Genomic DNA, 15,271 nt, shown 5'->3' with positions numbered 1-15,271 from the left:
GGCTGTAGCTACAGAAACGTGAAAGTAGGTCACTAGGTCAAGATCAAGGTCAACTCATGTCAAGGTTCATCTTGCCACTCAAAACTATACATGTGGTCCAAATTTGAATGATGTAAGTTATGGACATGAAGGTTCTAAGTTTTTTTTTTCCTATATAAGTCTATATGAACCATATGACCCCTAGGGCGGGGCCATATTTGACCCTAGAGGGATAATTTGAACAAACTTGGTAGAGAACCACTAAATGATGCTACATTACAAAATATCAAAGCCATAGTCTTTGTGGTTTGGACAAGAAGATTTTCGAAGTTTTTCCCTATATAAGTTTATGTAAACCATGTGACCCCAAGGGCGGAGCCATATTTGACCCTAGGGAATAATTTGAACAATCTTAGTAGAGGACCACTAGATGATGTCATATACAAAATATCAAAGCCCTAGGCCCTGTGGTTTTGGACAAGAGGTTTTTCAAATTTTTTCCTATATAAGTCTATATAAACCATGTGACCCCCGGGGTGGGGCCATATTTGACCCCAGGGAAAAAATATGAACAATCTTGGTAGAGGACTACTAGATTTTGCTACATACCAAATATCAAAGCCCTAGGCCCTATGGTTTTGGACAAGAAGATCAGAAACCGTTTTAACTGTTCCTGGCCAATGTGACCTTGACCTTTGACCTCAAAATCAATAGGGGTCATCTGCTGGTCATGGCCAACCTAACTATCAATTTTCCTGACACTAGGCCCAAGCGTTCTAGAGTTATTGTCTGGAAACCATTTTACTGTTCCTGGTCACTGTGACCTTGACCTTTGACATACTGACCTCAAAATCAATAGGGATCATCTGCTGGTCATGACCAACCTCCCTATCAACTTTCGTGACCCTAGGCCTAAGCGTTCTTGAGTTATCATCCGGAAACCGTTTTACTGTTCAGGGTCACTGTGACCTTGACCTTTAATATACTGATCTCAAAATCAATAGGGGTCATCTGCTGGTCATTACCAACTTCCCTATCAACTTTCATGATCCTAGACCCAAGTGTTCTTGAGTTATCATCCGGAAACTGTTTTACTATTCAGGGTCACTGTGACCTTGACCTTTGACATACAGATCTCAAAATCAATAGGGGTCATCTGCTGGTGATGACCAACCTCCCTATCAACTTCCATGATCCTAGGCCCAAGCGTTCTTGAGTTATCATCCGGAAACGGATTGGTCTACATTCCGACCGACCGACCGACATCTGCAAAACAATATACCCCTCCTTCTTCGAAGGGGGCATAAAAAAGAGTGTTATCCTCATTAAAATCCTGATAGTAAGACTAACATTAAATACAGAGCCTGAAGAGTATGTCACTCTAAGATACAGCCCATTGCTGACAACACTTCAACAAACCGATATTACAGTGTAATAAAGTAAATGCATTGTACCTCCGGAATCGCCGTAATTCTGCAATCTGCCAGTTGAGAGTAAAGCCAGTTGCCTTCCCTTCAGTGTTTGTTGCACCTCAGTTAAGGGCTCACCTTCAAATCTCACCCATGTATTTTGTACTTCTGTCAGTGTCCTTTTGATGAATGTAGAATCATCTGTTGTTTTCTTCAGATACTTGTCATACCTTTTGCGATAGAACCTGTCTTCCAACTGAGTCAAATACTGAAGAAGAGTATCCTGATTTGTCTGCTTTAGAAAACATTTAAACTGTTCATATGTTTTTTCACCCCCACTCATCACCACGTGCACAACAAGTTCATTCCATTCATGCTGATCTCTAAAGAGATACTGAAACAATAAAAACTGTCAGTATATTTTACTTGTTCTTTTATAATCTATCTTAAAATAGAGACCCAGTTCTGAATAGTGACTAAATATGAAGGAATAGTTGCATAATTTGAATATGTCCAGGAAAACCTGGGTTCATACAGGCAAGCTCTGGCAAAATTCAAGGACTTTTCAAGGACAGCATAAGGTATTTTCAAGGCCTTCTTTAAGTAAGGGAGAATACTTAAATTTTCAAATATGAAGCATTTAATATTCCCTGTACAGCAAAATTCTTGGAGAACACTAGCTGAACAATGTCACTGAAAGTCTGAGAAATTGTGTAGTAGTTCAGAATCTGGATATCGCTTTGCGTCAACACTTTGGTCTGATTACCGTATCCACCTTTCCTGTACACTAATAAACCTACTTTAAACCTAACCCTAACCTTTAGTCAATATATTGTATCTGCCAAAGAGGTTGATGCTTTTTTGTCTGAGGAAGTGTACATAAAGATTCATCATTTAATATTCCCTGCATAGCAGAATTCTTTGAGAACACTAGCTGAACAACGTCACTGAAAGTCTGAGAAAGTGTGTAGCAGTTTGTTTCCTTATTGGACTTATATGATGAATGTTTCATAATAGTACCTAATGTCCACATAATTTCTGCTTTCAAAACATCATTTTTTGACACATAACTTGACATAGGTGTACATGACGGGCCAGCAGCATTTGAGGCTGAAGTGACAGGAGTGGGTGGGGGATCGTAACTTCAGATGCTGACAAGTGAGTTTTGTTTTCTATTTTGCATTTAGGAGTATCTAATCCTTTGTTAAAGTAGTTAGCAAACATCCCAGTCATGGACTTCTCTATCTTCCTGTGCTTGTCTCCTTTAGCACGAGATCGTAAGGCACTTTCACCCATCCCAGCAATGTCAATTTCTTTTTTGCAGGATCAGCAATACACTTCGGATTTTTCATCATATTCCCTCACCTAGGAATAAGTATTGGACCATTCCCGATTGAAAACACAGTTTCCCATACTGACAAACCATAAAACATGCAAAAAACAACCAATTTTTAGGTAAAAAAGAAGGTGCTGTTTTTCCACATCCGCAAGGGAGGTAACACTTATCAAATACAACCAACTTTCCTTCTAAGCTATTTTATACCAGAAATAACTAGGAAGTCCTGCAAAATACAGTGTTCACGTTCGCAGCTTCTCTTCTGAGCACTCTGAATTGCCAGTCTGCATTGTTTTGCAAGAATTCTGAGCAACACAGGCAGAAATAATTGAAAATCAAGTATTTTTCAAGGCTATTCAATGATTCTCAAGTACATTTCAAGATGAAATTGATTTTCAAGGACTTTTCAAGACACCCCTTCATTTTCAAGCACTTTTGAAGCCTTTGTGAACCCTGAAAAGTAAGCCATGAATCAAACAAAGAGACAGACATACTATAAATATTCTTTTTTTTTCTAGTTCTTTTTTCATAAAGCTCTATGTGAAACTTTGACCTCTGATGGCACAAGAGATCCAAATTGAACAAACCTGGTAGGAAAGCTTTTGTTGAAGGTTCTTGGTCTAATAGTTCTCCAGTTATTGATCAGAAACAATTTTCCATGTTCTGCCCCCTGTGATCTTAACCTTTGGTGAGGTGACCCCAAAATCACTTGGGGTCAACTACTGTGCATGTCCAATCATCCTATGAAGTTTCTACATTCTGGGTAAAGTAATTCTCAAATTATTGATGAAATGGGCCCCTGTGACCTTGACCTTTGATGGTGTGACCCACAAAACAATAAGGGTCATTTACTCCATAAGTCCTATCACCCTATTAAGTTTGAAGGTTCTAAGTGAAATGGTTCACCAATTATTGATCATAAATGAAGTGGGATGGACAGGGCAAAAAACAATATGTATTTATGGGGAGTGGTGTGGGGGGGACACAATGAAACTCCAGATATGCATAATGAAACTTGTAAGATACGTGTAAGAAGTGCTATGGTAAGTGACACGTTTTGAAAAAGGGGTATCATACAATGACAATATACCAAAATGAGAGCCTGAACCTCACTATTTCTCTGGTAAATTCAAAATACTATTTAGGAATCTATCAAAGGAAACACTTACCACGCATTCTCTAAGCAGTGACAGACTTTCCTCTTTTCTATTCAACTGTATCAAAAATTCTTTTCCAGCAACAAGCCCATCTACAAGTTCTGAATGGCCTGCTTTCAGAACATTTGCTCCAACATCAAACTCTCCAACAAGTTTGGAAAATCCATTTTTCAGGGAACTATTCTCCACTGGTTCTGGAACGAAGTGAAGAAATTCAGAGCAAGGAAAGGAACTGTCCACTGAAAAGAATGATAAAAAAGAACTTAGGAAAGGTTCATGCATTGTACTGTATCTGTCTGATCTGGAACTAACCTCTCTCTAAATTTACCCAACTTTATTTATAGTTGTCATCAGTTACAAATCTGAGAAACTCCTTTTAAATATTAGTCATTGTACATGTAGGTTTTGAAGCAAAGTGCATGATACTGAAGGCACTTGTAATAACAATTTCAGGGGTTTCTATACTTGTTATACTTAAGCCAGGAGTACTTTATACAGAGCTTCTGGTAAGATTTTATACTATTAAAACTATAATCCTCCCCGCCCCCCACCCACCACGCCATCTATTTTCTTCCTTTTTTTTGTTGGATTTAACGTCACACCGACATATGATAGGTCATATGGCGACTTTCCGGCTTTTAATGATGGAGGAAGTACCGAGGTGCCCCTCCGTGCATTATTTCATCACAAGCGGGCACCTGCGTAGAACCACCGACCTTCCGTAAGCCAGCTGGATGGCTTCCTCACATGAAGAATTCAACGCCCCAAGTAAGGCTCGAACCCACATCGATGAGGGGCAAGTGATTTGAAGTCAGCGACCTTAACCACTCGGCCACGGAGGCCCCTCTATTTTCTTTAAAAGTTGCAACCATCCTAATGAGTAATGACTACATATCACTATCTGTGCCCAAACAGGATTTACAATTTGTAAACGTACACATACATTTGATTTTGATTTTTGGCTACTATAATCCACTATCAACAAATGGTGCTTTGATTGACTGTTAGACTAAACCCTTTGAATTTTTTGTTTCTAATTTTTTTCACCACCAGCATTTCGTATAATAAAACATTTAATTTTGTTGAACAGCTTGCGTTCAGTCCTTCTAAAATCTAGCAGCAGTTTTGACTAATAGCTAACAATAGGTGTATAATAATTGATGCAGAATACAATACAATATCAGTCTCTGCTTTTGAAATGAACCCCATATTTATTAAGTTCACATAACTAGATAACAAATGGGCTTGATGTAATAAAAAATCATAACACATACTTTAATCAAGTTGATTTCTTTTGCAATGTGAACTAGTACATCCTAGTCCAATTTTAACCAGATGTCCAGATAATGTGAAAATTAAACATACCCATACTCCAATCAAAGTAAAATTTTGGAACTTTCGGTTCTGGCAGGTTTAAACTGGTGTCTGTTTCATTTATTTCCCTGGCTAGACCAAAGTCTATCAGTCCTGCATTTTGGTTGTAGTCTAGAATAATGTTAACATTCCTAGACTTAAGGTCTAGGTGTACACACACAGTCTCCCTGAAATTATATCAAAACAAACAAATGTATGACTAAGGCTGAAGTTCAATAATGTAAGAAAAAAGAAGGAACAATGACTTTGAGCAAGTACAGTACAAGTGGCAGCATAACGTAATGATCTGACATTTGTCAGTGATGTTTATACATAACATGCTTATATTCAATATGATTCAGGAAATAGATCTTGTCAGTTGTTCCCTGAAATTTTGTAGTATTTTGCAAGGGGATCACAGACACAGAAACAAACTTCTATCCATTCTGTTGAATTTTGTGAAAGCTCCAATTATATAACAAGAGGGCCAAGATGGCCCTTGGTTGCTCACCTGAGAAACACACCATAACAGTGTAAACATGTTGGACTTAGTGATTTCATGGAAAAAAATATTCTGACCAATTATCATTAGAAACTGGAGCAAAAATCTTGGGTATAAACAAATATTTTCTTTGATTTGACCTAGTGACCTAGTTTTTGATCCCAGATGACCCATATTCGAACTTGACCTAGATTTAATCAAGGCTATCATTCTGACCAAATTTAATGAAGATCAACTGAAAAATACAGCCTCTATTGCATACACAAGGTTTTTCTTTGATCCCAGATTAACCATATTTGAACTTGACCTAGATTTCATCAAGGCAACCATTCTGACCAAATTTATGAAAATCCAGTGTAAAATGCAGCCCCTAATGCATACACAAGGTTTTTCCTTGATTTGACCTAGTGACCTAGTTTTTGAACCCAGACGACCCATATTCGAACTTGACCTAGATTTCACCAAGGCTATCATTCTGACAAAATTTCATGATCAGTTAAAAAATACAACCTCTATCACATACGCGAGGTTTTTCTTTGATTTAACCTAGTGACCTAGTTTTTGACCCTAGATGACCCATATTCAAATTCTACCTAGATTTCATCAAGGCAATCATTCTGACTTAATTTCAGGAAGATCAATTGAAAAATACAGCCTCTATTGCATACACAAGGTTTTCCTTTGATTTGACCTAGTGACCTAGTTTTTGACCCCAGATGACCCATATTTGAACTTTACCTAGATTTCATCAAGGCAATCATTCTGACCAAATTTCATGAAGATCAATTGAAAAATACAGCCTCTATCGCATACACAAGGTTTTTCTTTGATTTGACCTAGTGACCTATTTTGTGACCCCAGATGACCCATAATCAAACTCAACCTAGATTTCATCAAGGCAATTATTCTGACCAAATTCCAAGAAGATGAATTGAAAACTAGAAAATGCTTTTGTAAAAAAGCGCATGTCTCCCCCAATGCAAAGTCCTATAGGCAAGAAGTCAATAGGGGTCAGGAGCGAAAGTCAAAGAGACACTGATGGTTGGCTGCAATAGGGATCATCTACTTGGCATGTCCAGTCATCCCGCTAAATTTCAACACTCTTGGCCTAGTGGTTCTCAAGTCACTGTTCAGGCTCCTGTGATCTTGACCTTTGATCAAGTGACCTCAAAATAAATAGGGGTCATCTACTCTGCATGTCCAATCATCCTATTAAGTTTCAACATTGTAGGTCAAGTGGTTCTCAAGTTATTTCCAAAAATTAATTTTACATGAACAGGCCACTGTGACCTTGACCTTTAATAGACTGACCCCAAAATCAATAGGGGTCATCTACTCTGCATGTTCAATCATCCTATGAAGTTTCAACATTCTGGGTCAAGTTGTTCTCAAGTTATTGATCGGAACTGGTTATCAATGTTCAGGCCCCTGTGACCTTGACCTTTAACGGAGTGACCCCAAAAACAATAGGGGTCATTTACTCTGCATGAACAATCATCCTATAAAGTTTCAACATTCTGGGTCGAGAGGTTCTCAAGTTATTGATTGGAAAGGGTTTTCCATGTTCAGGCCCCTGTGGCCTTGACCTTTAACAGAGTGACCCTAAAATCGTTTGGGGTCATCTACTCTGCATGACCAATCATCCTATGAAGTTTCATCACTCTGGGTCAAGTGGTTCTCAAGTTACTGACCGGAAATGGTTTTCAATGTTTGGGCCCCTGTGACCTTGACCTTTCACAGAGTGACCCCAAAATCGTTAGGGGTCATCTACTCTGCATGACCAATCATCCTATTAAGTTTCAACATTCCGGGTCAAGTGGTTCTCAAGTTATTGACCGGAAATGGTTTTCAATGTTCAGGCCCCTGTGACCTTGACCTTTAATGGAGTGACCCCAAAATTGATAGGGGTCATCTACTTTGCATGTACAATCATGCTATGAAGTTTCAACATTCTGGGTCAAGTGGTTCTCTAGTTATTGATCGGAAATGGTTTTCCATGTTCAGGCCCCTGTGACCTTGACCTTTGATGGAGTGACCCCAAAATCGATAGGGGTCAATTACTCTTTATGACCAACCATCCTATGAAGTTTCAACATTCTGGGTCAAGTAGTTCTCTAGTTATTGATGGGAAATGGTTTTCAATGTTCAGGTCCCTGTGACCTTGACCTTTGACGGAGTGACCCCAAAATCAATAGGGGTCATCTACTCTACATGACCAATCATCCTATGAAGTTTCAACATTCGGGGTCTAGTGGTTCTCTAGTTATTGATCGGAAATGGTTTTCAATGTTCAGGCCCCTGTGACCTTGACCTTTGACGGAGTGACCCAAAATCAATAGGGGTCAATTACTCTTTATGACCAACCATCCTATGAAGTTTCAACATTCTGGGTCAAGTAGTTCTCTAGTTATTGATGGGAAATGGTTTTCAATGTTCAGGTCCCTGTGACCTTGACCTTTGACGGAGTGACCCCAAAATCAATAGGGGTCATCTACTCTACATGACCAATCATCCTATGAAGTTTCAACATTCGGGGTCTAGTGGTTCTCTAGTTATTGATCGGAAATGGTTTTCAATGTTCAGGCCCCTGTGACCTTGACCTTTGACGGAGTGACCCAAAATCAATACGGGTCATCTGCTCTTCATGATCAATCATCCTATGAAGTTTCAACATTCTGGGTCAAGTGGTTCTCTAGTTATTGATCGGAAATGGTTTTCAATGTTCAGGCCCCTGTGACCTTGATCTTTGACGGAGTGACCCCAAAATCAATAGGGGTCATCTACTCTTCATGACCAATCATTCTATGAAGTTTCAACATTCTGGGTCAAGTGGTTCTCTAGTTATTGATCGGAAATGGTTTTCAATGTTCAGGCCCCTGTGACCTTGACCTTTGACGGAGTGACCCCAAAAACAATAGGGGTCGTCTACTCCAGCAGCCCTACAACCCTATTAAGTTTGAAGGTTCTAGGTCAAATGGTTCTCCAGTTATTGCTCGGAAATGAAGTGTGACGTACGGACGGACGGACGGAAGGACGGACAGACAGGGCAAAAACAATATGTCTCCTGGCGGAGACATAAATACAGCCTCTATCGCATACACAAGGTTCTTCTTTGATTTGACCTAGTGACCTACTTTTTGACTCAAGATGACCCATATTCAAACTTGACCTAGATTTAATCAAGGCAATCATTCTGACTTAATTTCAGAAAGATCAATTGAAAAATACAACCTCTATCGCATACACAAGGTTTTTCTTTGATTTGACCTAGTGACCTAGTTTTTGACCCCATATGACCCATTTTCGAACTTGGCCTAGATTTCATCAAGGTAATCATCCTGACCAAAAATTCATGAAGATCAATTGAAAAATACAGTCTCTATTGCATACACAAGGTTTTTCTTTGATTTGACCTAGTGATCTAGTTTTTGACCCCAGATGACCCGTTTTTGAACTTGGCCTAGATTTCATCAAGGTAATCATTCTGACCAAAATTCATGAAGATCAATTGAAAAATACAGCCTCTATTGCATACACAAGGTTTTTCTTTGATTTGACCTAGTGACCTAGTTTTTGATCCCAGTTGACCTGTTTTCGAACTTGGCCTAGATTTCATCAAGATTATCACTCTGACCAAAATTCATGAAGATCAATTGAAAAATACAGCCTCTATCGCATACACAAGGTTTTTCCTTGATTTGTCCTAGTGACCTAGTTTTTGACCCCAGATGACCCATTTTTGAATTCGGCCTAGATTTCATCAAGGTTATCATTCTGACCAAAATTCATGAAGATCAACTGAAACGCATACACAAGGTTTTTCCTTGATTTGACCTAGTGACCTAGTTTTTGAGCCCAGATAATCCATTTTCGAACTTGGCCTAGATTTCATCAAGGTAATAATTCTGACAAAATTTCATGAAGATCAGTTGAAAAATACAGCTTCTATCGCATACACAAGCTAAATGTTGACAGATGACAGACAGACGACAGATGCCGGACATCGAGCGATCACAAAAACTCACCTGAGCATTGCTCAGGTGAGCTAAAAACAAGAGGGCCAAGATGGCCCTAGGTCGCTCACCTAAGAAACACACCATAACAGTGTTAAACATGTTTGACCTAGTGATTTCATGGAAACAAACATTCTGAAGACTGGACCAAAAAATTGGTCTCTTGAGATTAAACAAGCATTTTCTTAGATATGACCTCGTGACCTAGTTTTTGACCCTAGATGACCCATGTTCAAATTCGACCTAGATTTTATCAAGGCAATCATTCTGACCAAAATTCATGAAGATCAATTGAAAAATACAGCTTCTATCACATACACAAGTTTTTTCTTTGATTTGACCAAGTGACCTAGTTTCTGACCCCAGATGACCCATATTCAAAGTCGACCTAGATTTCATTAAGGCAATCATCCTGACCAAATTCCATTAAAAATCAATTGAAAAATACAGTCTCTATCGCATACACAAGATTTTTCTTTAATTTGACCTAGTTTTTGACCCTAGATGACCCATGTTCAAACTCGACCTAGATTTTATCAAGGCAATCATTCTGACCAAATTTAATGAAGATCAATTGAAAAATACAGTCTCTATCGCATACACAAGGTTTTTCTTTAATTTGACCTAGTGACCTAGTTTTTGATCCTAGATGACCCATTTTCGAACTTGGCCTAGATTTCATAAAGGCAATCATTCCGACCAAAATTCATGAAGATCAATTGAAAAATACAGCCTCTATCACATACACAATTTTTTTTTTTGATTTGACCTAGTGACCTAGTTTTTGACTCAAGATGACCCATATTCAAATTTATCCTAGATTTAATCAAGGCAAACATCCTGACCAAATTTCATAAAAATCAACTGAAAAACACAGCCTCTATCGCATACACAAGTTTTTTCTTTAATTTGACCTAGTGACCTAGTTTTTGATCTCAGATAAACCATATTCAAACTCGACCTAGATTTCATCAAGACAAAAATCTGACCAAAGTTCATGAAGATTAATTGAAAAATACAGCCTCTATTGCATACACAATGTTTTTCTTCGATTTGACCTAGTGACCTAGTTTCTGACCCTAGATGACCCATTTTCAAACTCTGCCTAGATTTTATCAATGTAATCATTCTGACTAAATTTCATGAAGATCAGTTGAAAAATACAGCCTCTTTCCCATACACAAGGTTTTTCTTTGATTTGACCTAGTGACCTAGTTTTTGTCCCCAGATGACCCATTTTCGAACTCGGCCTAGACTTCATCAAGATAATCATTCTGACCAAAATTCATGAAGATCAATTGAAAAATACAGCCTCTATCGCATACACAAGGTTTTTCCTTGATTTGTCCTAGTGACCTAGTTTTTGACCCCAGATGACCCATTTTCGAATTCGGCCTAGATTTCATCAAGGTTATCATTCTGACCAAAATTCATGAAGATTAATTGAAAATTACAGCCTCTATCGCATACACAAGGTTTTTCCTTGATTTGACCTAGTGACCTAGTTTTTGAGCCCAGATAACCCATTTTCAACCTCGGCCTAGATTTCATCAAGGTAATCATTCTGACTAAATTTCATGAAGATCAATTGAAAAATACAGCCTCTATCGCATACACAAGGTTTTTCCTTGATTTGACCTAGTGACCTAGTTTTTGACCCCAGATGACCCATTTTCGAACTCGGCCTAGATTTTATCAAGGTTATCATTCTGACCAAAATCCATGAAGATCAATTGAAAAATACAGCCTCTATCGCATACACAAGGTTTTTCCTTGATTTGAACTAGTGACCTAGTTTTTGATCCTAGATGACCCATTTTCAAACTTGGCCTAGATTTCATCAAGGTAATCATTCTGACCAAATTTCATGAAGATCAGTTGAAAAATACAGACTCTATCGCATACACAAGCTAAATGTTGACGGACGACAGACGACAGACAGACTCCGGACATCGAGCGATCAGAAATCTCACCTGAGCATTGCTCAGGTGAGCTAACAAGTGGATGAAGTAATGCCATAAAATACCTGCTGGAAGGGGACTACATATTTCAACTGAAGCATGAGCTAATGATCTGATATCTGTCAGTGGTGTATATAAACTGCAGCTTTCACTAAAAGCTATTAATACCCTCAGATGCTGTTTTGATACAGAATGATATGATCATGACCTCTGACCTTGACCTTGGGCCTAGTGACCTGGGTTGAGCTCCCTGCATGATTGTCTTGATGATGAAAAAAACAAACATTAAGTGGACACAAATTTGCAGCTAGCGATTCGATCTATGACCACTAAGTGTGACCTTAACCTTGGAACTTTATGTATGTTTTGTGTGCAATCAAATGGTTCATGAGAAGATGTCATTTAAAGATTTTTCTATTTTTAGGTCTTGCAGTCCCTAAAAGAGGCCAAGCAGAAGCAGCTGAATAAACTTGAGAGAGGTCCATGCCTGGATGCTACAGACTAACTTCGGTGCAATTCTGACCAATAGTTTCAGAAAAGAAGATGTTAAAGTAAAAATGTTGACACAGAATGACAGATAAAGGCTACACCTTACCATCCACCTATACCAATACATCACCCTGAACAAAGTTTAGATGAGCTAAAAATGTAATAAACAAGGAGCTGCATTCAAGAAATGCTTGATGCCCCCAGTGGCATCCACTGGGGGCATCCTTGTTGATAGATTTTGCACCTAAGTCCAAAACGAGGTAAAGGTCAAACTGAGGTCAGGTGATGTTTGAAGATGAGGAATGGTCATAGTTTACATCTGTATTAGTATCAATTCATTCTTGTAAGGGGTACTGATGCTAGACGAAACGGTCCCATTTGGTTAACCAAGAGATGGCCCATATAAAGCAACCTAAGTCTAAAATGAGGTCAAGGTCAAGGTAAAACTGAGGTCAGGTGATGTCTGAAGATGAGGAATGGTCACAGGTTACATCTGCATTAGTATCAAGTCATTCTATTAAAGGGGTATTGATGCTAGACGAAACGGTCCCATTTGGTTAACCTCGTACGGACGGATGAACGAACGGACGGACAATCACTATATGCCTCCCGCATCAGTAGATGCTGGGGGCATAAAAATATTTCATAACATTTAAGGAAGTTATTCCTATGAAAATACACCAAAATAAAAATTTACAATTTACTCAGTGTTCATACAGCCAGACTAACAAAAAATTCATGGAGTTTTCAAGGACTTTTATTAAGTTTTCAAGGATAAGCAAAAAATTGAACAAGCACTTATTACACACAAAATGACTGGCTAACAATTGATGAACACTTCTTACATCCAAAATGACTATCACGTCATATAAGATAGTTTTTTCTGTAAAAGTTCCAATTTGCAATTGATCAACACTTTATTACACACAAAATGACTGGCAAACAATTAATCAACATTTCTTACATCAACAGTGACTTATCATGTCATATAAGAACAAGTTTTCTTTAATTGTTCTAATTTTTGATCCAATTTTTCAGACAGTTCATTATAATTTCTCTTTTTTCTTTTGCATGCCTACGGTTACAATGAGTTACCACAGTTTGCAAAATCCACAAAACCTCAGATTTTAATATGTCTTTCTTGTTAACAAAACGTTTCACACTATTATTTTCGACACGATTAGGTGCCTCTGGCTGCTGGGGCGGAGGTGAAATAGTAAACATATCAAGAGTGGCCCTGGGTGACTCTCGATCAGGTACATTTTTCTTGTGCTTCTCAGACTTGACGTGCGATTTCAGCGCCGATTCACCCATTGAACTAATGTCAACTAGAGTTGTCACATGAGTGACGAATTATACCCCCACAATACAGCCTTGTCACAGAGCTAAGCCAATTTTAAAGCCGAACTTGCTTGACCTTTGACCTACTGATCTTAAAATCAGTACAGGTCATCTGCTGGTCATGACCAACCTCCCTATGAAGTTTCATGATCCTCGGCCCAAGCGTTCTCAAGTTATTGTCCGGAAAAGGTTTAAATGTTCTGGGTCACTCTGACCTTTAACCTTTGGAACTCAAAATTAATAAGGATCATCTGCTGGTCATGACCAACCTCACTATGAAGTTTCGTGATCCAAGTCCAAAGTATTCTGAAGTTATTGTCCGAAAACTATTTTAAATGTTCCAGGTCACTGTGACCTTGACCTGTGACCTACTGACCTCAAAATCATAAGGGGTCATCAGCTGGTCATAACCAAACTCTCTATCAATTTTCATGATGCTAGGCCCAAGCGTTCTCAAGTTATCATCCAGAAACTTTTTGACTGTTTCGTGTCATTGTGACCTTGACCTTTGACCTTCTAACTTCAAAGTCGAACTTGACTTGTATTTTATCATGTTACATCCCTGTACAAAAAAAAAATTATGATCCTAGACCCAAGAGTTCTCAAGTTATCAACCAGAAACCAAATAACTGTTCCAAGTCACTTTTACCTTGACCTTTGACCTACTGACCTCAAAGTCGAATTTGACCTGTATTTCATGATGTTACACCTGTGTACAAAAAATGATGATCCTAGACCCAAGCATTCTCAAGTTATCATCCGGAAACCGTTTAACTGTTCCGAGTCACAGTGACCTTGACCTTTGACCTACTGACCCCAAAGTCGAACTTGACCTGTATTTTATACGGTTACATCCTTGTACCAAAAATTATTTAAATCGGTCAAGCCTTTCATGAGTTATCGTACGGAAACCATGAAAACCAACGGACCGATCAACCGACAGACAAGCTCCCTCCTATATACCACCCCCAAACTTCGTTTTGTGGGGGTATAATAACTTTGTTGCAATATTTGCACATGGCTCTCCATTTGTATTCATGCTCGACCAGCCATGGATAGGATACAAGCCACTTGTTTGTTGAAAATACACGACATTTTCTTCAATAGGTTATAACACACTAAATAGTTGTTGTTCTTTATTCTATATAAAATTGACCTATTTCCAATGGCCGCAGCACACATCAGGACCCATTTTAAAAGACTGTAACCTACATTTTCTTGAAGAATACTGTAAGTGCTAAATAAAAATCAAAAGAAAAGTGGGGGTTATGTTTGATGCAAGAAAAATAATTTCAGTCAAACACACAAACTGCAAAATCAGCTAAAAAATAAGACCCCAAATTATACTGGTGGTGTATGATCTAAGTTTCCATGAACAATTTTGTCATGTTGTTATTTCATTATCAAAATGCTATCTACATGTCAAGTATAGACCTGTCATGTGATTTTATCAAAAAATTTTCAAAGAAAATAAGGAAAATAGCTCTACACAGCAAAAAAACTGAGGACTATTTGTATCCGCCATTATCGACTACCCTTTTTTTTGCGCCATTTTTCTATTTAGTGTCTGTATGCCAATATCGGTAAACGGAAATGGTGTCCGTAATTTTTACACGTCGTATTTTTTCCTAGTCCCAGTCTGTCTAAAACCCGTATCGTTCTGTACACATAAGTTATTTAGACATAAAACATGGCGATGCGTACGTATACCGATGCGTCTTTTACGATCTA

The 15,271-nt window shown here is 38.4% G+C and overlaps 1 protein-coding gene across 4 annotated transcripts in view; it reads right to left on the bottom strand.

Annotated features, from left to right (window-relative positions):
• Window positions 1-15,271, bottom strand: part of LOC123552200 (uncharacterized) — a 173,674-nt gene that overhangs the window by 101,303 nt on the left and 57,100 nt on the right. For all 4 annotated transcript variants that reach the window (XM_053541721.1, XM_053541723.1, XM_053541722.1 and 1 more), the window contains exons 12-14: window positions 5,247-5,422; window positions 3,894-4,120; window positions 1,434-1,782 (exon numbers count right to left, since the gene is read on the bottom strand). In XM_053541721.1, the coding sequence (XP_053397696.1) occupies window positions 1,434-1,782; window positions 3,894-4,120; window positions 5,247-5,422 (752 nt within the window). The remainder of the gene's footprint in view (window positions 1-1,433; window positions 1,783-3,893; window positions 4,121-5,246; window positions 5,423-15,271) is intronic.

This window comes from Mercenaria mercenaria, chromosome 4, assembly GCF_021730395.1.
Source record: "Mercenaria mercenaria strain notata chromosome 4, MADL_Memer_1, whole genome shotgun sequence".
Taxonomy (NCBI): Eukaryota; Metazoa; Mollusca; class Bivalvia; order Venerida; family Veneridae; genus Mercenaria; species Mercenaria mercenaria.
The sequence above is the reverse complement of the archived record's forward strand: the minus strand, read 5'-3'. Positions and strand labels throughout refer to the sequence as shown.